Below are 21633 nucleotides of genomic sequence, written 5' to 3' on the forward strand. Positions count from 1 at the left end.
ACGGTAAAGCTCCCCCAGCATGTGAAACCACAATGAAAAGAGCCTCTGTCGTGTAAGGGGGTCCCAACCCCAGCAGCCCAGGCTGCGGGTAGCACTGCCACCACTGGCCACGCTGCCAGCCTAGTTTCATCTCCAGCTGGAACACAGCTTCAAACACGGGAGAGCAGAGCCTAGCACTTGGCCTAAGGACCAGAAGCACAGACAGGATGGGTGAGCATCATCTGTACAAGCATCCAAGCCCTCAGCTGTTGCTTTTAGCCACTGAATAGGAGTAACAGAAGAATCTCCACACTGTCCGCTGCAGTTGGACAAATGGAGAGGAGCTGGTGAAGCTCAGCACCCAGCAGCTCAGCACCACGCTATGGCTCTGGCCAGGCTCCAGTACAAGGGCTGGCACGTGGGAGCCATCAGGGAGCAATGGAGCCAGACCGCTGCTGCTGCTTCATAAGCAGATAATGGCTGTTAATAAAAACCAAGCAGGAGATTGCAAAGGGGAAGAAGAAGGGGGGGAAAAAGCAAAGTTAAAAAAAAAAAAAGAAAAAAAATAGCAAAAAAAAGCAAAAAAGGGTTTATGCTGAAGTAAACAAAGGTTAAAGAACAGTCAGCCTCCTGCAGGAATAGCAGAGCTGGGCTGGGAGGGAGGAGGCATTACGTAATGCAGGAAAAATGTTGGCTCCATTCAGTTTTCCACCACTTCATGTGATGTCAGGAAAACCACATAAATCAACAGTCTTTCTGCTCCCACGGATGGAGGGCAGCAAGAAGCACTATTTATACTTACACAATTAAAAAAAAAAAGGGAAAAAAGAAGAGAAGCTGATGATTTTCAAGACTGGGAATAATTGGCTCAGATTCTTCCTTCCCAGCCACTGGAATCGCAGTTCTGGGCTGTTAACCCTTGAGGAGTCCCCGGCACCAGTCCTGACACCCTCAGCTCCCCTGTCCTCACCCATCAGCCTCCATCAGCTGCTTCAGGGGTCAGAAGGTCGATAGCCTGCACATGAGCAAAAATGGCCTCCTGTTTGCAGGAGGTGGGGACACAAAAGCTGGATAGACCCCAGCATCTGCTGGGGCTGAGGGGAGCTGGGGAGCACAGAAGGGCTGTGTGGCGCTGCCACACTGAACTGGGGACCCTCTGGACAGGGTTCCCTGGGGTGATGCCATCCATTGAGTGACAGGCTGAGATTTTAGCAGCCTTTGCTAGCCGGATGGGGTCACAAGCCACTTCCAGGTGGAGGCACAGGTGGGGCAAGACAAGGTGCTTCAGCCCAGAGCAGACAGAACGAAGGGTTAAACTCCACCACGGCAAAGGGGCAGAATCAGGTCTCCCCACACACATCCTGACCCAGAGCTCTCAAGCACTCCAGAGTTGCCTCTAAAACAGCCTGTTGCTGTCCACACTGCAGGCAGGAGGAAGCACTGCCTGTCGGCAAGTGTGCCCAGCCTCCCCCAGATGCTCCGCACAGCCACTTCCAGTCACGATATCCATGTAAACACTGCCGCCATGACCCAGTGTTCTGAATTTCAGTTCCAGGTTTTTTTACCTGCTGGTGGCCCACGTTCCACAGGAGGCTGTGGCCCTGCGGCGCTTTTAATTTGGGAGGTTTGAGCTTTGCTTGGTGCTTAGCACAGCCACCCTCCTGCTTGGGTGTCTGGGCTCCTGCAGCGCAGGGGGATGGAAATGGCTGCCTGAAGACGGAGGATGTGTGTGCCCAAAAACGGAACAGCAGTTTGCTAGCGCGGGGTTTGGTGGGGGTGATGCTCATGGCTGAGGGGGTGGCACGCTGCCAGTCCTCATGCAGCATGGGGTGTGCTGGGCATGTGGCTGGGGTGCACCAGTACTATGAGGGTCCCCCAAGCCTTTCCTCTTGGGTTCCCCAAACCCACCCACTTGCCTTTTCAGGCAGAAAAAGGCTCTGGGGCTTTCAGGGCCACCTCATCCAGCCCTGTCCTGGCGCCAGGAGGACTCGGGGAGTGGGAGTTTGCAGCCAGCTCACAGCATGATCCCTCGCCCAGCTCTGGGAAAGTGGCAGCAGGTTAGGGGGTGCCAGGGTCATGACGCCAAGGCTATTTCCTGACCCATCCCCATGACTAAGCAGGTTCCTTCCCAGATGCAACTGAATCCACCTTTTCCTCCTCCTGTGCCACACACCAAGCTGTGCCCTTGTTTATGCCACGATGACCTTGAAACCACAAGCACAGCTGCTGGGGCAGCCCAGGGGCTGCCATAGCAAGTTCATGGTGGCATCCTCCAGCACTGGCCTCAGCAGAACGCCTGCAACCCAGGCAACGTTAATTAGCCCTAACGTGATTTCATGTAGTCCCTGCTTGCTTTTGAAACCCTCAAACCAGTGGGTTTATTCCCGCTGTTTCTCTGCTTTATTCTCCCCATCACAATGCAGCTGCTTTAACTTAACAGCACTTACCCCTGCTTTGCATGGGCAAGGCTCCCTAAATGCCACTTGTTTGTGCTACCTTCCTCATTACGACTACCCCTTCCCAGGGTCTGTCTTGCTGCTGGATTGGGGGGATAGCAGCTCCCTCCATCCCTGTGATGCCCCAGGACACAGAGGACCCTCCACCTCAGTCCCAAGGCAGTAACCAATTGCCACAGCCTCAAGGGACAGAGGTGATCCCAATCTCTGGGCTTCTGCCACTGTATAGGGACCTGGCTGAGCTCAGCAGGATTGAGGGACTGCATGGAGCAGTGCCTGCCCACCCCTCCATGGGCAGAAAGCTCAGAGGTAGGCAGCCAACCAGGTAGACACCCGGCTATCTCAGGCATGGGGAATCAGAGGCAGCTTTAGCTCTCCCTTAGGCAGTTTGCTGCCTCTCTCTCCTCTCTGATGGGCCAGACTTTTTCATTTATCAGTCACCTGCCACAGATTTTGCACTGCAGAAGGGCTGTAATTAGGGCAGCACGTGCCTCCTCCTACCTGCACACTTGTGCTTGGAGAGCATCATCTCCAGAAGACCTTGACTCACTCAGTGATGACCCTCTGCCCCTGCCCTCCTTCCCCTTCTTCCCAGCACATCCATGGATTTCTTCTGCCCTCCCTTTAACAGCAAGAAGAGGGAATAAAGTGCTTGAAGCAGGTTGGGTCCTTGACACATTCACCATGGATGAAGCAACCCAGGGATGGGAGAACAAAGGGCAGCTTTTGGATAGCTGGATCCATGCCACCACAGCTCCTCTGTACCCTTCTCTTCATTCACCATTGCTGGTGGGCACAGCAGAGGGGAGATGGACAGTGCAAGGAATGAAGGCATGGGGAGGACCCAGTGAGGCCACCATGGGTTGAGCCTCCTCAGTCTGCACACAGGGTTGCCTTCCTCCACCACAGCCACTGGTGGCCAGGAAAGCAGGTGTACATGGACATGCATGGCCACAGCTCAGTAGCTCCAGGCTAAGGGCATGAGAGTCAATCAAGTGGTAACCCAGGGCTCCTACCTGTGAGGATGGAGACGCTGTGGAAACAGCTGTCCAGCTTGCCCAGGAGGATGGAGAGGAAGCTGTCAGCAGCCAAGCGGGTCACGTCCCGTGTGCTCTGGTCATAGACCACCACATCCTGGTGCTCCTCTGCCTCCACCTGCAGGGGAGTGGTGAAAAACGGGCATCAGAGAAATAGACTGAGCACTGAGGATGCTGTCCACACCACTATGGGAAGAAAAGTTCAATTTAGTGGTCACACAAGCAGGAGATTCCAGCTCCACATGATCTCCTTGAGTTGGTTTGGCTCACCAGTCAGCCTGGAACTCTGGTCCACAGATACAAGAGAGTGTGTCACTACAGATGCCCATTGGAGCAGCCCCACCAACAGCAAGCACCCTACCCAAAATAAGGTCACTCCTCCCCACAGTCCCTTGCTTGCTGTTACTTAACTGCATCCCAGAAATCACCGCAACTTCTTCCACCACCTCCTCCTCAGCCAACTTTTTCCCTCAGATGCTCCTCTGCAACCTGGCTGGTGTCACAGGGACTTGGGAGTGGTTCTGCAGGCAGGGGTGCTCCCAGCACAGGTCTTGTGCTGTGGCTGGAGTCAGTGTGGCTGGAGCAACAGCTCTTCAGGGCTCAACCTAGAGACACCACGCCCAGCACAGTAATACCTATGTAGGCATTACCCCTCTGAAAGCTCACCCCAAACCTGCAGATCACTCCTAAGGGCTGAAAGATGGACTTGGTGGATGTTCAGGGTGATGCTCTTTTTTTGTTTTGTAATGTGTAATAGGGTTTTCACACTACAAAGATATGCTAGGGAGAGGGAAAGGAGCTCCTAGGCTGCTCTCATGTGACTTTACGTGCCATAAACTGCACCAGCCCTGCTGCCCACCACCGCAGGGTCTCTGAGGCAGGTGAGATGGTGGGATACCCCACAGGCAGGCAACTGTCTGCAGGCAAGGGTCCCCCTATGCCTGGTGATGACTGGATTGCAATGAGAGCGCTCAAGGTGTATCCAGACATTCCTACACCTACCTGAAGGTTCATGCATTAAAAGAAGATGAAAATCCTCACAGAGGCATAGCTCAGCACATCTGCTGAGTAGCCAGGTGTATGGCATATGCCTGCCTTGAGAGCGTCTGCCCTCCCAACCAGCACAGTAAGACGCATCCATCACATCTTGCGAGGAGAGGGAGGCAGTGGCATGCAGCAAAAGGAGGGAATGTGCCTGCAAACCACTCTACCCCAGCTAGTGTTGGAGTGGCCCATTGGCCACCACCTGCCCAGCCCTCTCCAGAATCTCTTCAAAAGACTACTTGTACAAGGTACCACTTATGGATGCCTGCCTCCTTTTGCTGTCTCACTGACTAGCCCCATCTTACCATCAGAGGAGATTCACTCAGGGTTGCTGTTGCTATTAGTACTGCTTTCACAACCTGCTGCAGGTGCTTCCCTGCTTAGCAACGTGAGAGTCATCCAAATAGAAGTTCAGGGCACACTGATTTAGCTGAGCTCATCACATCTCTCCATTGCAGCACAAGGATGGTCCCACACCAACAGAAATCTCCATCAGGGGTGCCATGCTTGGTTCTGTACTAGGAAGCGGGAGGCTCAAACAACCCACCTGTCCCCAGCCTGGCACCAGGCACTAGAGAGCACAACTGGCCCCACAGCTCAGCAGGGTAACAGGAGAGATGAAAAGGCAGGATGAAAGGGAAGAGAAAACAACACAGGAATTTTAAAATAAGACACTGAAAAAATGACTGAACCCACCAGGGATGTCAGATGAGGATCTACTCCAGCATCTTTTCCTCAGCCATACCTGAAGCAAGAGGTTTGTGGGAGGTCATCTCAAGCACAGCTGTAGGAAAACACAGTGGCTGACAATCCTGTTTGGAGTCAGGAGCCCATTAGTCCTTAAGAGGGCCACTATCCCTTCAAGGCCTCCTAACACTTCCCAAAGACCCAGTTTCCAGCCTCAAGCTTCATGCCAGCAAAAACATCTTCCCCAAAAGCATGATGAGGCAGGGACTGATCTGTGGTGGGGCAGGGGCTTATCCTGGCTGCACTGTCCAGGCTGAGGCGGCTCCAGTAGAGATACCAGCTCTGACTGAGCAGAGTTATCCCACAATAGGATTTAGTGTTCCCTCTGCACTGGGAGGCTTTGTTTGGGACATTACTACAGGGTTGCTGAGCGACGGCAGAGATGTGCGACACGGTTTACATCTTACTAAAGTTATAAGGTTTCACTCAATGTAAATGCCAAACAAGTGCTGGCCTCACATGGCCCGGCTGCAGAAGATAAATACACAGCTTGCTGGGACAAGGATGGTCCTGAGGAGCATGCAAAGAGCCTGCACTGGTGTCCTGGCTCATCACCACAAAGTGAAATGAGAAGAGATGTTTAATCAGGTCCATGAGTCTCCCATTAGTCTCACGCTCTCCTGAAATGCCTCTCTCTGGCCTTAAACGTAGGGAAGTTAAAAGCTAACTGGGGCAGAGGAGGAGGGTAAAGCTGAAGAGATACTCTGTACTAGATTCCTGCCTCATGCTGGCATAGGACAGAGGCACAGCTGACAACAGAGCATCCTTCTGAGGAGCAGCACCTCCATGGTGGGAGTCCTCCCACAGGGGCTGCCATCACCCCAGGACTGCTAAAGTAACCAAACCCCAGGCATCAGCCTCCAAACGGGGTCCCTACATCCAGCCAGCAAGGGACAGCAGGGCCAAGATGCAGCAAGACTTTTGGCTCCAAGCAGATGTTGAGTAGGGCTTACATACCCATGCATGCCTTGGAAAAGCTGCTAGCCCACTCCAGTGCTGAACGTACCCCAGAGCACCTCCTCAGGGACAAACCTACTCCCTGCTAACATCTTGGCTGAAAGGGTATGGCCAGCCTGGAGCAGGGACTACCTAGCCAATAGCTCCAAACAAACCCCAGCTGAGATCATCCATTCATTGCTTTTGTGCCAAAGCCTGTGCTCTCCATCATCCTCTTCAGCTCTGGCTGAAGGTAACTCCCTTATGGACATTAGTCCCCAGCACTGGGTGGTTCAACACAGCCCACGTCCCCGCTCTGCCTCTACCCAGCTGCCAAGAAGGGATAATGATGCTCTACAGGTGATCCAGGCTAAGATAAGAGCCAGCTATTATTATTGTCCCAATTACTACTGACATCTCAGTCACATACTGTTTCAAAACACACTGAATCACCCCACTGAAATAACAGGACTTCCATCAACATAAAGAGCAGCCAGGCACATGGCTCACAAATAAGCCGCAGCTTTCCCTCAAGCAAAACAGCTGCTTGCAGAGCCATGCTCCTAATGCAAATAAATCAATCAATATTCCTATCACCTGAAGAAACCCTTGTCTTGCCTCAAAAAGAGGCTTTAGCTGCTCTGGAGATAACTCCATTTCAGGAAGAGAGAAGGGGTCGAGAGGTGGAATTTCCAGGATGATCTTGAAGAAGGAAAATTTTCAACATTTCCCTAAAGAAAGTCTAGTGAAAACCTCAACTGGGAATTTCCCATAACCTCTGCTCCCCAAACTGCACTGAGGAGCTGAATGATTCCAGTTGTTATTGGAATTTATTATTGTGTGACTTTATTATTGTCAGCATTGGGAGAAGGGTTGAAAATCAACCAGAGCAGTATGTTGGTACCATTTTTGTGTGGAGGTAAACTAGTGCTATCTGGGAGATGAATTGCAGCTGCAGGTTTTGCCAGCTTGGGCACCGTGAGAAGATGGTCTACATCAGGGCTCACGGAGCAGTAGCTTAGCTATGGCAGCTATAGCTGCCACAATTGTAGTATCATAGGCATATTTCATTGAAAAAAAAGGGCTTTCTAATTTCTCCATTTCTTCTTTCATCCCAACTGATCCCTTCCTTTCCTTGCACCAAAAAAGCCAGAAGCTGCTGTTATTCCACAGCATCACCCCAAACTGCAGCCCCAGAAGCACTGTTAAAGGTACTCTTCTATACCAGCAATAAAAGAGGAGAGTAAGCCCTGAGAAAAGCAAATTAGACAAATGCTCTCATGCCCCCTGTCAGCATGCAGGCGAGAGGAGCAGAGCTGGTGGTAGGGTTTGCCCAAATGCTTTGCCCCTGTCTCCTTCCCCAAAAGGTCATCACCACCCCTGAGAATCACCGAGGTGGGATGTGCAGGTCCAGCTCTCTTCGCACAGGGCAGGCGAGGGCTCAGGGCTGCCCTTTGGCTGCCCGGGCAGCCCCGCGTCGCTGCCAGCCGCCTTTGTTTCGGCGGCCCCGGCCGGCCGGGAGCAGGAAACAGGAGGAGGGCGGGAGGCCCGTCAGAAGGAATAATGGGGCCGGACAATCGCGCCACTGATGTCACCCTTCCTGCCATCTGCTCCCAACGCCAGCCGTGCCCCTCACCCCCTCCCCACTTGCACCCTACCGTCCCCACTAGCTCCGGTGCGGGGAGCTAGCGGCAGAGTTGGGCTGGGTGGTGTTGGCCAGTGATGGCAGTGGAGGCAGGGAAATTACACAAGTTATTGGAGATCTAAACCAGCTTTCAAGGGTCCCCTTCTGAGGGTCTGTGCACCTCGAGGCAGCAGATCATATTGATTTCTGTGGGTCCCAAAATACAACTATTACTCGAGTGACTGCAATGGGAGGAGAATAGAGTTCATCACCCCAAAATGCAAACACACAAATGCATGCACAGACAGGCTTGGATACCCCAAGTCACCACCCCTGCTTTATGCCAGATGAGAATACAGCAATGATCCCCACACCCCAGTCCCCCTGCTCCAGCCTCCCAGGACAACTGGCTTAACCTCTCAAGGGTGTCCTGAAGCCTAAGTAATTCCTGGGCTGAATATACTGGGAGAGTCAGCATGTAAGCAGTGAGCATGGCAGGGGCTGTCCAGAGTGACACATGCTGCCTCCTCCCCTGGATGTGCCAGGAGGGATTTCAGCCATAACGAAAAGAAAAAAAGGAAAAACCCGCAAATTAAAGACGGTGGCAACAGCTCTCCTCTGTTCCCCTGGCATCCGTGGTTATAATCATGTCTCCAAACAGTATGTGGACCATTATGCAATGATCCTTCTACGCTCCTTCTATGGGGACAGAGCAGGGAATGCCAGGAAGGCCCAGCCAGTTCCTTTGGGAACCACACTGCTCTTCTGCAGCTGGCAAGCTGCATGTTTGCAGGTGAATGGTATCAGTTGATATTAACTCTTCCATGCTACCCCTTTCCCTATCATCCTCCTCTTCTTCCTCTGCCGTGCATATCGCTTTTGCTGCTGCCGCTCCACGTGACCGCAGCCACTGCAGAGGTGACCCTCGCCGAGAGGAGGGCGGCCACATCGCTCTTCTTGGAGCTGGCGAAAAACTGATTATTCTGCTTTATTCTCCCGGGGATTTAAGAGCAGCTAAAGCCGTTCAGGAATCAGTCTCTGCAATCCCCTCCAAATCACCCAGCCCAGAGCATCACCGAAGCAGACTGGTGAGAGGCCGGCCCCCCCGCCCGCGCTGCCAGTCCCCTTGATCCCGGCAGGGTGATGTCACCGGCAGCCAATGCGGGCAGCGGTGGCTTCTCGGGGTGGCGAGGAGGGGGGACACGATGCAGATGGCTCCAGCTGGGCCGACCATTTGATTAATCGCCTGAATTACCCTCGCTTTGCCATAAAATTACAAGGCAGGAGGGGGGGAACGGTAAGAGTGAACCGGCAGGAGGGCGGGCCTCGATGGCAAATCACTCTTTGGATGGTGAATCAGCCACAGCGGTTACCTACCGCCGCAGCCCTCCAGCAGCATCTTGGCACCCACCGGCACAGCTCCCCGGCAGCATCTCAGTGGAGAGCAGAACGCAGCCCACGGCACCACAGGGGCACCCAGCACCGGTCTGGCCAGGGCTGCAGCCCAGATCCGTGGCTCAGAGCCACTTCTATTATTTAACCAGGAGCGATAGAGAGAGGAGCCTGGGAGAGATAATATGCCATGACACCGGATAAGAGCTTCTGGCGTCACAGGGGAGGAGGATTACATGTCCCTGAATGGAGTTAGAGATGACAGAGCGGAGGGGAAGAGTTTTTAGCAGGGGATTAAGCTTACAGCTCTGGGAAGGCTTTGGGGGGTTGTTTGCTGGGATAAGACAAGTCCTAAGGCTGATATACCTGTTAGACTTGCTTGTCCTGGAGCAGGGAGCCACATCAGTGGGGTATGGGCAACAAACAGGGCCCTGAGGACAGCCCTGTGGCCACATGAGCCCATGCTCCAGCTCTCCAAAGGGTGTCAGAGAGATGCTGGCAGATGCTGGGGTCAAGGGATGGAGGAGGAGGAGCACACATCAGGCAGAGTGGCCCTTAGGCCAGTCTGCATCCCACCAGGGAAGAGGATGTGAGCATCCACCAGGAAAAGTGAGCCCTAGGAAAGGGTCAGATCCTTTACCTTCATCTTGGAGGCAGGCTGGATGAGCTCTGTGATGGAGACCTTGTCTTGCTGGAGCCTCCTCTTAACAAGCTTGGAGCAGCAGATGTTGACAGAGCTGAGGACGTGCCATGAGTTATACTCCACGAAGGAGCGGCTGTCGATGACCAGGGTGCCCTCTGCTCCGTTCCTCAGGAGGCTGGCCAGCTTCTTAGGGTCCATCACCTTGCGTGGGAGCCTGTCCCCAGCCATAACGGGCCTGTCCCCAATATGGCCAGTGGGGGGCAAGGGGTGGAAGGGCAGGGCAGGAACGCCAGCACCCGTCTCCCCAGGGGCAAAGAGCGAGGGGGTAAGGGGTGAGAAGCGCAGCACCTGTCCTAGTCTCACGCTGCTACCACCCAGAATGCCAACTCATTGTGCTGAACCTGGAAAGAGAAGAAAGGAGATGACAACTGGTCAGCTGGGCAGTATGACATTTACCTTGGGACAATTTCCCAAGGGCTTGGCCTTCTCAAGATTTCTTCAGAAGATCCTAAGAGTACAAGCCACACTTTATGTTTTCCCAGACTGTGGGCATCTGTAGCTCCAGAGCTGCCCAAACCAAAGGTTTTTTCTTTGTATTTAATAGCCCTCAGCAGAACTTTCTTCCATGGATTTGTCTAATTGCTTTTTGCAGCCATGTCAGCTTTTAATTTAACAGGCACAGTGGCCAGTGGTAGGGAGTAAAATGGTTTACCAGCAACATGGAACAAGTCCTTTGCCTGGTTTGCTCCAAATCTAATTGATGGCTCCTCTGGGTGACCCTTACTACTTACACCAGAAAAGGCCATATATGCTTGTTCCCTAATCCCCTTCTCCACAGTTCTCCCCACATTTAGATCTCATTTAGGAGCCTTTCAGGTCAAAGCATCTACAAAGCTGCCTGTTGAATACACGCACCTTTTGCCATCTTGGACAGCCCCAATGTGCCATGTTTGAGAGGCAGGCACACCAGGGACCTGCACAGGTTAAGATGTCAACTCCTATCCCTGTTCCCAGCCCAACAGCTCCTCGCACTCAATTTGCTTTTTCTGACCTCTGCCAAGCACAGAGCTAATGGTTTCACAGAAGCAGCTTAGCTCAGCTCTGAGGTTCTGCTGCTGTATGACAAAAGCTAGTTTGGGGCCCATCTGACACACCACTGAATCAGGTTTGCTCATTCATATTCACCTGCCTGTTTATCAGAGCCTGCTCATGAGTATCTTTACCAGATTGCCTCCTGACCTCTTGGAAGACGAGTTGAGTTCACCTTTACTCCTGTCTTCAAGAAACAACCCAGGCATTAAGGCAGAGGCCCTGGGAAGCTGTACTTGGATTGAGACGGCCCCAAAGAACCTACTGCTTTGCAGCATCTAACTTGTGCAGACTTAGAAAGGGGGTTCATATACAGGGGTATCCTGTATATGAAATACCCCGTCTTAGCATCTCAGGAGCTGAGGGCACATTGAGCTTGGTGCTCTCTGAAGTGCTATCAGAAGAACAACCTTCTTCCATGTCCACCCCACAGCGTCTGCAAGAGCAATACGCAGGCTGGGGAGCATTCAGCTCAGGGTGTCTTCTTAGGTTTTAATGGAACACATCATTGCAGGCATGTTTTAATGGCATTAGGTTTTAATGCTGCTACAAGTCATTCAGAAAATAAGCCTGGGCTACTACCAGGCTCCTCTTGTTCCTGCCAGACGGTGTTTTAGAGAGAACCCACAAGCTGTTTCATGGAAGCTTTAATGCTTCTGAATTAGGAGGACTAACGGGCCTGAAAAGGCCAGTGTAAAGATTTTCATTGACTTCTGCAAGATCAGGATTTGGTCCACAGACTAGAGGAGGCTTATGAGTGACCCTGATCCGAGTAAGCCAGCAATTCTTGTTAGCTCCTATACCTGAAGCCCCTGTACTGCAGGCATCTACTGCAGTGGTAGTTCAAGATACAAGTAGGATGCTCTAGTCAGACACACTACTGGGTGACATGACAGGGACCTCAGTTACCAGCCAACAAACCTGGAGAACACAGACAGCTTGTAGGAAAAGGATGGAAAGCCACAGAACATGATGGGTCATGATGGATGGAGGTTCCAGCATTTGTTCTGGCTCATGATGATGCCAGCATTAACAGCCCCAAGTTCCCTGGGCTACCAGACCTGCCTCCCAAAGCAGGAGTAGATGTCCCAGGCTTCAGCATCAGGATCCAAAGTCCCAATATGAGGCCACATTAGGACATGTAATGCTTTTCTGCCCTTATGTCACTCCCCTTCTACCTCTGTGAATGTGTTAATACAAATTATGGGAGGGAAAATATCCCCTAAAAGCTGCAATAGTGATGGCTCCTTCTGGCACAAAGCATTTTTGGCAGCCCCACAGCACTATGGCATCGCTGTACCCGACCCCACGTATCGTTCTGTAGCATCTTGCGGCAACTCCAATTAGAGCTGCCCCCTTGGCAGGCGTCGGGTGGTCCCCCCACTGCAGGAACCCTGCTCCCCCCAGAACTCCTCAGGGGGCATCAAAATTGAAACAGTTCTAATTAGGGGGTCTGAGGGGGAGTGAGGCTGGCTCCTGCTGGGATATGACACACCTCATTACGTCGCTACCGCCTTGCCAGAAGACCCCCTGCTGTACCTTGGCTATAGAGCCAGGGCACTCAGAAAGGATGCAAATTAGCCAGCTTTCCCCCTTCGTCTTCCTTTCACACTCCACTCCCCAAATCACTTTCTGCCTCCCTTCCCCATCAGGACACCAGGCTGTGAATTCTTCTCAGCTTTTCCAATTACATACAAGAAATAAAAAGGGAATAGAAAGAGTCGACAGACAAAAAGACTGGGATAATAGTGTGTCAGAGGGATGAGAGCGAAGGACTGAAGTGGGAAGGAGTGATGCAATATTGCACAGTACCTCCGGAGATAACATGGTATCCAATCTCCAGACAATAAGCAATGGGTAAACTTTGGGGGTCTCAGATGCAAACAGAAGGGTCTGGGAAAGAGGACAGATCCTGATTGCTTTACCACCCTGACAGAAACCCAAGCAGAAAAGGCCTGCATGAAGTTTCAGCAGATGACTGGTAGCCTGTGTGAAAGAGATGGAAAAGAAAGACAAGGTTTCCCAGGTCATCCAATAGCCCCCTCCCATGGAAGAACCACACCAGCACGCCCAGGTGGACCTAGTGGCAGACACATATTACACATCGAACAGGTTCCATGTCCAGCTCCACCCAAAAGATCGTGGGGAAGGCAGAGCAAGGTTAGTCCATTCTGCCCCTCCTTCCAGGAGTCTTTGCAGGGGATGGAGTTGGCCAACTGAGTGTGGTCATAGGGAGCTATAACCTTGGCATTACAACCAAGACACAGGGACTTCTCCATGTTCCGCTAGGTCAAAGACAGATGAGGAACTTCACTGATAGCAACTGCAGAATATTTTGAAGTCAGACTGAGGGGTGGTGAGTTCATCCCCAGATAACAGGTACCCTAGGTACCAGTAGAGGCTGTGAGACCTTCACGGTACCTTGCAGGTCGTGTGCATTCTGTTGTCTCAGAATGACCTGTAACAACCCCCTGCCTGAGAAGACTACCAGAAAAGGAGTGAAGATGTCTTTCTCCTTCTGCTCAGATGGGTCAAGAGGAAAACTGAAGGAAGAGGTACAGCCATGGAGCACTACTTAAGTAAGAGATCTTATCATCATGGGAAGAGAAGACCAGGGGAAAAGGTTAACCCAGAACCTAAATTAGGGTTTCAGAAACACAGCTGTGTGTCCTCTCTTACCAGTTTATTAAAGCCATCTTAATCTTCTTGAGTGTTCCTGCAGAACGCTACCATAATCCTTTAATCCCACCTCTCCCTGGAGTGCCTGTAATGAGGAGATGGACACATGGCTTAGCTGAATGAGGACAGTCAGCAGAAGAGGCCACACTGCAGTCAAGGGACAGAAAGACAGGTAGAGCTTAGCACAAGGCTGGGCCAACTGCCCACTCATTGGGACTTTGTCCCTGGTGTCACCTCCACAAATGTGCATGTCAGGTGAGGGGTGCTGGCACACGAGTCACAAGCATGACAGAGATACACATAGCAAGTCAGGCCAAGAGCAAATGTTCAACCTGGCCGTGATACTCTTCTGGACAGGCCAGGCAAGACAGAAGAAAACCCAAAACACACCTCAGCCTGAGTCTATCCATGTGGCACACTAGATGACAGGAACTCAGCCCTGTGCTGGCCCAACACAGATCACTGAGATGGATGCCACCACTCTCAATTTCTCGTCTTGCACAAGGCCCCCATCTGACAGATGTGATATGGGAAGAGCACAGATCTGGTTTCTCTTTTACTGGAGACATCAGTTGGAAGGGCAGCAGGTCTCTGCAGCAACCACAAACCTCACTAACTAGCATTTTCATTTCTTGCACCAAGCTAGTAGTTGTGTCCTGGAGAGCTCTACCCTCCACATGCAGTCCAGTGGACGAGATGCTCCCCTCACTCCCATAGGCAGGCCAGCTCTGCTGCAGGATGCAGCTGACCCCACAAACACATTTCCATCACGCAAGCGAGACTGGATGTACAGCACACTCCCTGTGATGCTCATCCCAGGAGCACAATCCTCTGGTGGCATCTCCACCTTGAGTTTACTGAGGGGTAAGAGCAACACAGGACACACCTGCTCATTTGTCCCCAGTAACCTAAAAGCAGCCACTCATGAAGGACTGCCATCTCCACCAGGGACCCAGTGACATTGAGCTAAGTGATCTGGCTCTTCCCTCTGCAGCCCACCTGGGGAAGTATCTGTGCCTTCTCAGCCCTGCAGTGAGATGCTGCCTGGCCAGGCTTTCTCTATCCATCCAGGTCAGGCCTACCACTAGCCACAGGCTTACTGCCGGGACACTGCTGCCCGACGCCAGCTCTCCAGACACTTACTAACATGTAAAACACGTCACTTTTCAAGCTCCACACCCCTTTTTCTTCTCTATCCTCTCATTTCTTTCAAGAGCTTAGGTACTTAGCAAACTCCCTTCGGCAGGCTCACGCTGTTTGAGGGATTTCTAAATCACAGGCCCATTACTAATTATTATTATTTTGCAGCAGCAATCAGGGACACGGGGCTCATTAACAAGTTAGCACCTCTGGTTTCCCTGGAAACCCGCAGCTGCCAGGCAACGGCAGCTCTCAGGCCCGAGGCGATGGTACTGCAGCGTCTTCAGCTCACTCCCAGGAAGACGCTCGTGTTCTGCACAGGCTGATGAACCTAGCTTTGCCAACGGGATGGGGTTAGGGAACTCGACGATGTGTCCCCTGCTCTACCTCATCTTCAGTGAGCCTCAGCCCATCTTCCTGATCCTCTTCTACCACTCACAGCATCACAAACTGTGCAGTGGCTCCTCCCTCTGAGTGAGCCATGCAGGCTTTCTCCAAAGGCAAGGAATTTGGAGCACTGATGATTCCCCAGAGTAACAGTGGGACAAAACTATCAGGTGCCTGCAGTAGCTGATTTGGAGGTGATATAAATGCTGACGATTTCTTAGCAGCTATTCAAAGTCCCTTTAAGAGGCAGCACAAAAGACTTCTCTGCTTGAAGATGGAAAAATGGAGTGGGTTTTTTTCCCTTTGCTCCCTAAAATGTGGCTGGGAAACACCACTAACCACATCCACTAACTCAGACGCAGTCTGCTTGTTCACCTTTCCTTGGTGAATTTCAAAGATGACGAGGAACGACATTTCCCGAGACCAAGCAGTAGGGGAGATTGCAGTGGCTCTTCTGGTTGCAGTTAAGGCAAGTTAAAATCTGCTGCGTTGCTCTAACCCCTGTGCTCTAACCACAGGACAGACAGAGGACTCCCACCAACACTTTCATTCACACTGACCTTACAACCCCACCTCGGCTCCCTGTACAAGGGAGGCATCCTCCCCCTGGGACAAGAGTCCCTGCACCTGTTGTTCCATGCAGGGAGCATTCTGGGAAGGGGGAAAAGGGCAGCCTTCCCTTTTTCCCCACAGCACATCATTGGGAGGCAGCCACTGCACCTTTGCAAGGGTTTCTGGCTTGCTGACCTCATTATTTTTTAAATTTTTCTCCCCTGCTCCTCCTTTCTATGCTGCAGCCTCCTTTTAATTCCTGTAGGCTTGAAGCAGCATGTGAGGGAGCTCTGCAGGGATCTGCATGCACCCAAACAGCACCCACTTGCCTCCCTGCATCTCCCATGCCATCTGCACCTGTACCCCGTGGTCCAGAAGGTGTTTACAACCAGAGGACGTGGCTGAAGGGCCAGGATGTCCTTCAGCAAAGTTACAGATGGTGCATTCACACCAGATGAGGGACATGGAGGTACGTGGCAGCATTGGCATGGGGATGGTCAACCTTGGGTATTCATCTGGCAGAATGGGGCAGCTCAGGGGCTGCTCAAATGTGAACCACAGACAGCAACACAGGGATGAAAGGGGACAAGTAGTACCCAGCTGCAAAGGAGTCTTTCCCATGCACCCCATACACTACAAGGCAGACTTGCTCTTCTGGTTGCACTTAAAGCCAAGCAAAGGGGTCCCTCATCCTTTCCCACCACCTGATCTTGTGCCAGCAGCTTTGGACAGGCTACAATTGCAAATGCAACCTCCTCCTAGCCTGCTTCTACCAAAGCAACTCAGGTGCCGTTAAGGATTTACAGGCTGGCCACTCCCAGAAAAGTTTCTAACTGCAGTCATGGTGGTCAGTCTGAAGATCTGGTTGAAAAAGCCAATGGGGTCAGCAGGGAAAGGAATTTAGCTGGAGTCCAAATGACAAAAGTAGTATCTCCTCCTCTTGGACTTGGGCTTTTAACACAATTCGTATGGTTTCCCCATTTAGTATAGACACAAGCTTTTATTTTAAAGCCTACAAAAGCCAAGACCAAAGGTTATCCATGACCATCCAGTCATTTAATCACTGCCTTTGCCCATGCTGAGGGGAGAGCTCCCAAGCATGCTGCTCTCTAATACCAAAGCTATCCCATTTCCATTCTCACCCTGCCAAGCCAAGAGCTGGCCACCCTCTCATTCCAGAGCTAAAAGCACCTTCTGCTTTGAGCAACTTGGCACACATCACAGAAGACTTCATGTTAGAGAAGGGAAATCTAGTCCTACTGATGCTTCAAGGGCCCCTTTTTGACTACTGCTTGATATCCCCATAATTTGCTGCATGACCCCATAAGCCTAGCAGGCTTATCCTGGAGATAAGGTGCTTGTTTGCCTTTTTGCAACACCAGCAGACAGTGCCAACCCAGAAAGGTATGAAGTTAGATACTTCTGCAGGGCTGGTCTCGCTCTCTTGTCCTAAGACACCAAACACCATAATACCTGCTGGGTGCATTTGCAGTCTCCTGGAGAAAGGGTGTCCAGGACCTGCATAGTAATTTCCTGCAACACCTACAGACCAAGTGAAAGAAAGCACAGGATTAGACTGTGGTTCTTCAAGGCTGCAGATGAATACATCAGCATTTCACTTTTTAAGCACAATCCCCAGTGACATGACTTTGTCCCTCTCAGCAGAGTGCCAGAACAGTCACAAATGAGGCTGAGGCTGGTGAAGCAAGCACCTAGCAAACACAGAGGTAGTCACTACACTTGCCCCGTGCAGTGTCATTAGTCCCCCATATTTAAATGGCAAATAGGACCCCTAGCCTGACTGAAGAACAACAATGTTGTTGCCTTCTGTCAGGTTTTCTGCAGTTTCTGATGATAACTGGTGCAAACTGAGGTGCAGGTGCAGATCCCAGCATGGGTTTCCAGTCAGCAGAAGCCAATGTCCACCTCATGCTCGGAAAATTCTGACTCTCCTTAGGAGACCCAGGATTCAACAGGAATGCAAGGGGCTACACTGGTATTCCATGGGATGAGACGTTTCCCAGAGCAGTAAATATTTTGGAAGACTTTTCTGGTCTGGTTCAAGGTTTGCTATATTTCCTATATGCACACAACAGCCAAACAATTCACAGGTTTGGGATGAATTAGCATGTGTCAGCCCAGATCTACCCCTTACCCCAGCCCAAGAAGGAGGCACCAGCTCTTAGTTTCGGAGGATTACCTTTATCTAGAAAAGACACAAAAGACAGGCAAAGCCCAAGCTGCTGTTCCTGCCCCGCTCTCCTTTTCCATTGGGGGATGTGATTCATTAGCAGCTGGTTTTCTTCTGTTAATCTGAAGTGGCATAGGGGTCAAACAAAATGTTTTGCAGGTCATACTCCATCCTCACCACTCTGGGCAGGCAGACAAGCACGTGCCCACTGACCATGCTGAGCCACAGCTTGCTAGTCAGATGCCATAGCTTTTCATGTATGCAATCCTACAGCCTAGCCTCCTGACTGGGTATTTCAGCACTTTATAACGTGGGTCTTCTCTCTTAATCCATATTATCACTGCTGTTGTGGGTGGCAAACTAGAAGAATTCATTTGCCGGAGGAAACAAGTGGCAATACTCCCCTCACAAACTCCAGGCAGACACTGGAGCATGAGATATATATATGTATTTTAATCCCAGCTGCAAAAAAACCCCCAGAGCTGTATCATGACATCCACCCAGAGCTTAAACATCCTCCAACTCATTGCCATGCCAGCAGGTCTCACTCAGCCCTGCTTCTGACCATCCAAGTGAAAGCATGAGTGATCAGACCAAGCAAGCCTTTCCCCTTTAGGGTTCTTGGTTGACCTCCACCTAAGACTAGTTCAGTCATCCTCACCTTCCTGCCTCTCCTGCTGGACTTCAGCAGAGCTCACTCTTATCTTTGTATCAGGTACTGCTGAATGAACCTTGCTCAGGTGCCAGACAAAGAGGCAGCCAAGCTCAAAGCAGAAGGGATTGCAAGGATGACACAGAATTAACAGGCATCAGCATTCAGCAAGCAAGCAGAGAATACGCCGATCTATTTTTAATGGTACAATGAGAGTGCTTTACAAAAGGATGTGTCTGGGAAGATTCTGCCCAGTCAGAGATTTACATTCGGGGTTTTTGCAGCAGTCAACTTCCCTTCGTGTGCAGGAGGCACTTGTCTCTTCACCATCCTACAGAGCAATTCAGAGTGCCCTGGCTCAGTTTTGGCTGGAGACTCATCTCTCTAGGTCACCTTCCTGCCCCACTGCATCCTTCTGACTTTCCACCAGAAGGGCTGAACCTAAGGTGAGCCACAGGTAAGGCCTAAACGACAGCCCCAGGCTTGTTTGGCTTCTGGGTTTCAGCCCTTCTGAGCTAGTACAGCTGCTGGGGTCATCTCTGTGAGGTCCACTGACAACAGCAAAGCATTAAATGTGGATTTTCAAGTCAGCACTGCTGGCACCCTCTCTGCACCAGCCCTCTACTCAACAGCCTCAAGTGTCAAGCAGGACTCAGGCTGTGCCCGTCCGCTCCCCAGGCAGGGCTGCCAGCCAAGGCAGATGAAGATGGCATGAATAACTGCACTCAAGCTATGCCTCAAGGAGGACCAGGCTGCCACGGCAAGCTTGGAAATGAGGGTTGTTAGAGGCAACACAAAAACAATCAGATGTTGTAGATACTTCTTGGTTGCTTCTTTTCAATAGCAGGCCCCAGAGATGGATGAACACTCACTGGAGCAAGAATTGCCTGGTGTTACCCAGAAGGGTCTGGATTTCAGTGGGAGATGTGTAGTTTTTGCAGGCACAGGTTTAATGTGTGGGAAGGGCTTGACTTGCTTAATGCAAGAAACCTGCCATAATCTACTAGACTGAAATATCTCCCAGAGCTTCTGCTGCATCAGCTGAATTACCATGTGTTAGCTTTAGACAGCAGCGCTCCTCAAAGAACTAAATCCCCTATTAAAGAGACAAAAAAAGGCGAGATGAAAATCCGGGGATGCAGGCACACCGTGCATCCAAATGCTGGATGAGTAATGTGGGTTGACAGAGACGAACCGGAAAGATGCACTGCATCATTAGCGGGGTTGGAGGAGAGGATGCCAGGGTCATGCTGTCACTGGCATCTCCATACAGGATCAAAGCAGGGGTCCACCTCACTCACATCGCCTCACCAACACTGCCTAATAACAGGTATTCTACAAAAGCCTGTGAGAAGCAAGACGGTGGGTACTTATGGATTAGTCATGCAATAATTTGGGTTCAAAGGGATCTCAGGAGCTCATCTGGTCCAACCCCTATCTCCCTTAAAGGAAAACTAACATCAACACCAGAACAGGTTGTCTTGCCCTTCTGAACACCAAATGACTTATTTCCAGTCATCAGCAGACTCAGAAGTAATGCTCCCCATAACTCAGGATGCAGAAATGCTATACAAGGAGCTACTTTTGCAAATTGCCAGAGGACCCTGAAGGGCTTTAGAGAAATTGCTGAAGAACAGGAGGCCTCCACCCCAAGAGAAAGCTTGGTTTAAAAAAAAATACAATGAAGGCAAAAAAAAAGTACAAGTCATGAACACACACCTCTGGGAATCATGACATGAACCTTTCCACATATAGAAACAACATCAAAAAGGCGTAAGAAGAGTGAGAATAAAAGAGAGAATCAAAGAAGGATTTCCAGCCCCAGACAGGTTGCTGGGATTGTCCTATGTTAAGTCAACGCAAAATGCAACACCTACTTCAGCTTCACGTAACACAGTCCCTGCATTTCTGTCCTGTTATTGATCCTCATTTGCACCAGGATACTCTATGTACTGGAGTGTGTACCCTATGTACTCTATGTGTGAGCACCTCCATGTTCCCTTCTAAACCCAGCCTGGGGTACCACTGCACTACCACTATCTTTTGAGTGCAGTTTCTTCCAAGGTACCACGCAAACAAGCACTACCTGTCAGTTCAGGAAACTGGAAGTCCAGAGCAGCAAAACCAACCACGCAGAAGCCCTGGGCAAAGCAAAGGAAGAAGCCTCTCCCACACCAACCTGTACTACCTTGTCCAGCTGGGTCTAGAAAACCTCAGTGAAAGAGGCAAATAGCAGAGAGATGGAGCAAATCATCCTACAGGAGCCATGGCAGTTTGCAACACAGGCTGGGCAGAGCTCTGTGACAGGCATGGCCACCCAACCTGGCCCACCCTTACTCTTACTTTTCTTAGTTAAAAGAGGAGATGACTGAGAGCCAGAGGAGCTTATTGAACAGCATGGAACCAAAGGCTTGGGGTAAAAAGTCTACAAACATCTCTTGGAAGAGTAAGAGGTAAGACTCTGTTTTCCCTTCTATGACCTCAAGCTAAACGGGAGACAGGGTGACTAAGGAACCCGCCATGTCCAGAGCTTGGCATGTTCCACCATGGTCTCAGCAACGTAACTCTCCCATAGAGATAAGCCATTGCCAGGGTGCACTATACCACCCACTGTTCCCGAGGAAACCTGCACTACCACTAATCACACCACAAACTCTGGCTGACTTTGACAGCAGCCTCTCATGCCATTAGTGCAGAGCAGCTTGGCACAGTCAGTTTTCCCCCCATCTTACATTCCTCTGTCTGTGTTATCCTGCACAGGTCTCCTGAGTAAGCTTGAGAAAATCTTGAGCAGAGAGCTTGTTTAGCTTCTTATCTGATGAATGCTCCCAGGCCACTCACCTCCCTTCCCCAAGCCTGCTGTAATTATGTCAGGTGCCTCCTTCCCACTGGCATTAGGAGGGACAGGTGTATCTTCAGAGAAGAAATGCAAAGCTTGAAAAACAGGTTTTAAAACCCAGAGGGCATGGGGATGCAGAGGAGTGTTGAAGCTTTCCCCACAGGATGACTGCATTGCTGCTCTAGCTGCAGGAGTTTCTCTGCATAGCAGCAAGAGAAGGAGTGTGGTAAGACCCAGAGGCTGTGC

At 51.1% G+C, this 21633-nt stretch overlaps 1 protein-coding gene across 5 annotated transcripts in view; it reads right to left on the reverse strand.

The window, feature by feature from the left end:
* Positions 1-21633, reverse strand: part of DUSP8 (dual specificity phosphatase 8) — a 41989-nt gene that overhangs the window by 16686 nt on the left and 3670 nt on the right. For 4 of the 5 annotated variants that reach the window (XM_071558798.1, XM_071558795.1, XM_071558797.1 and 1 more), the window contains exons 2-3: positions 9856-10259; positions 3452-3590 (exon numbers count right to left, since the gene is read on the reverse strand). In XM_071558798.1, coding sequence (XP_071414899.1) covers positions 3452-3590; positions 9856-10086 — 370 coding nt within the window. In that variant the 5' untranslated portion in view covers positions 10087-10259. Of the gene's footprint in view, positions 1-3451; positions 3591-9855; positions 10260-13626; positions 13712-21633 lie in introns of all 5 variants that reach the window. The other variant, XM_071558796.1, reaches the window with a different exon arrangement.

The sequence above is a fragment of the Pithys albifrons genome, chromosome 6, assembly GCF_047495875.1.
Source record: "Pithys albifrons albifrons isolate INPA30051 chromosome 6, PitAlb_v1, whole genome shotgun sequence".
In the NCBI taxonomy this organism is placed as follows: domain Eukaryota; kingdom Metazoa; phylum Chordata; class Aves; order Passeriformes; family Thamnophilidae; genus Pithys; species Pithys albifrons.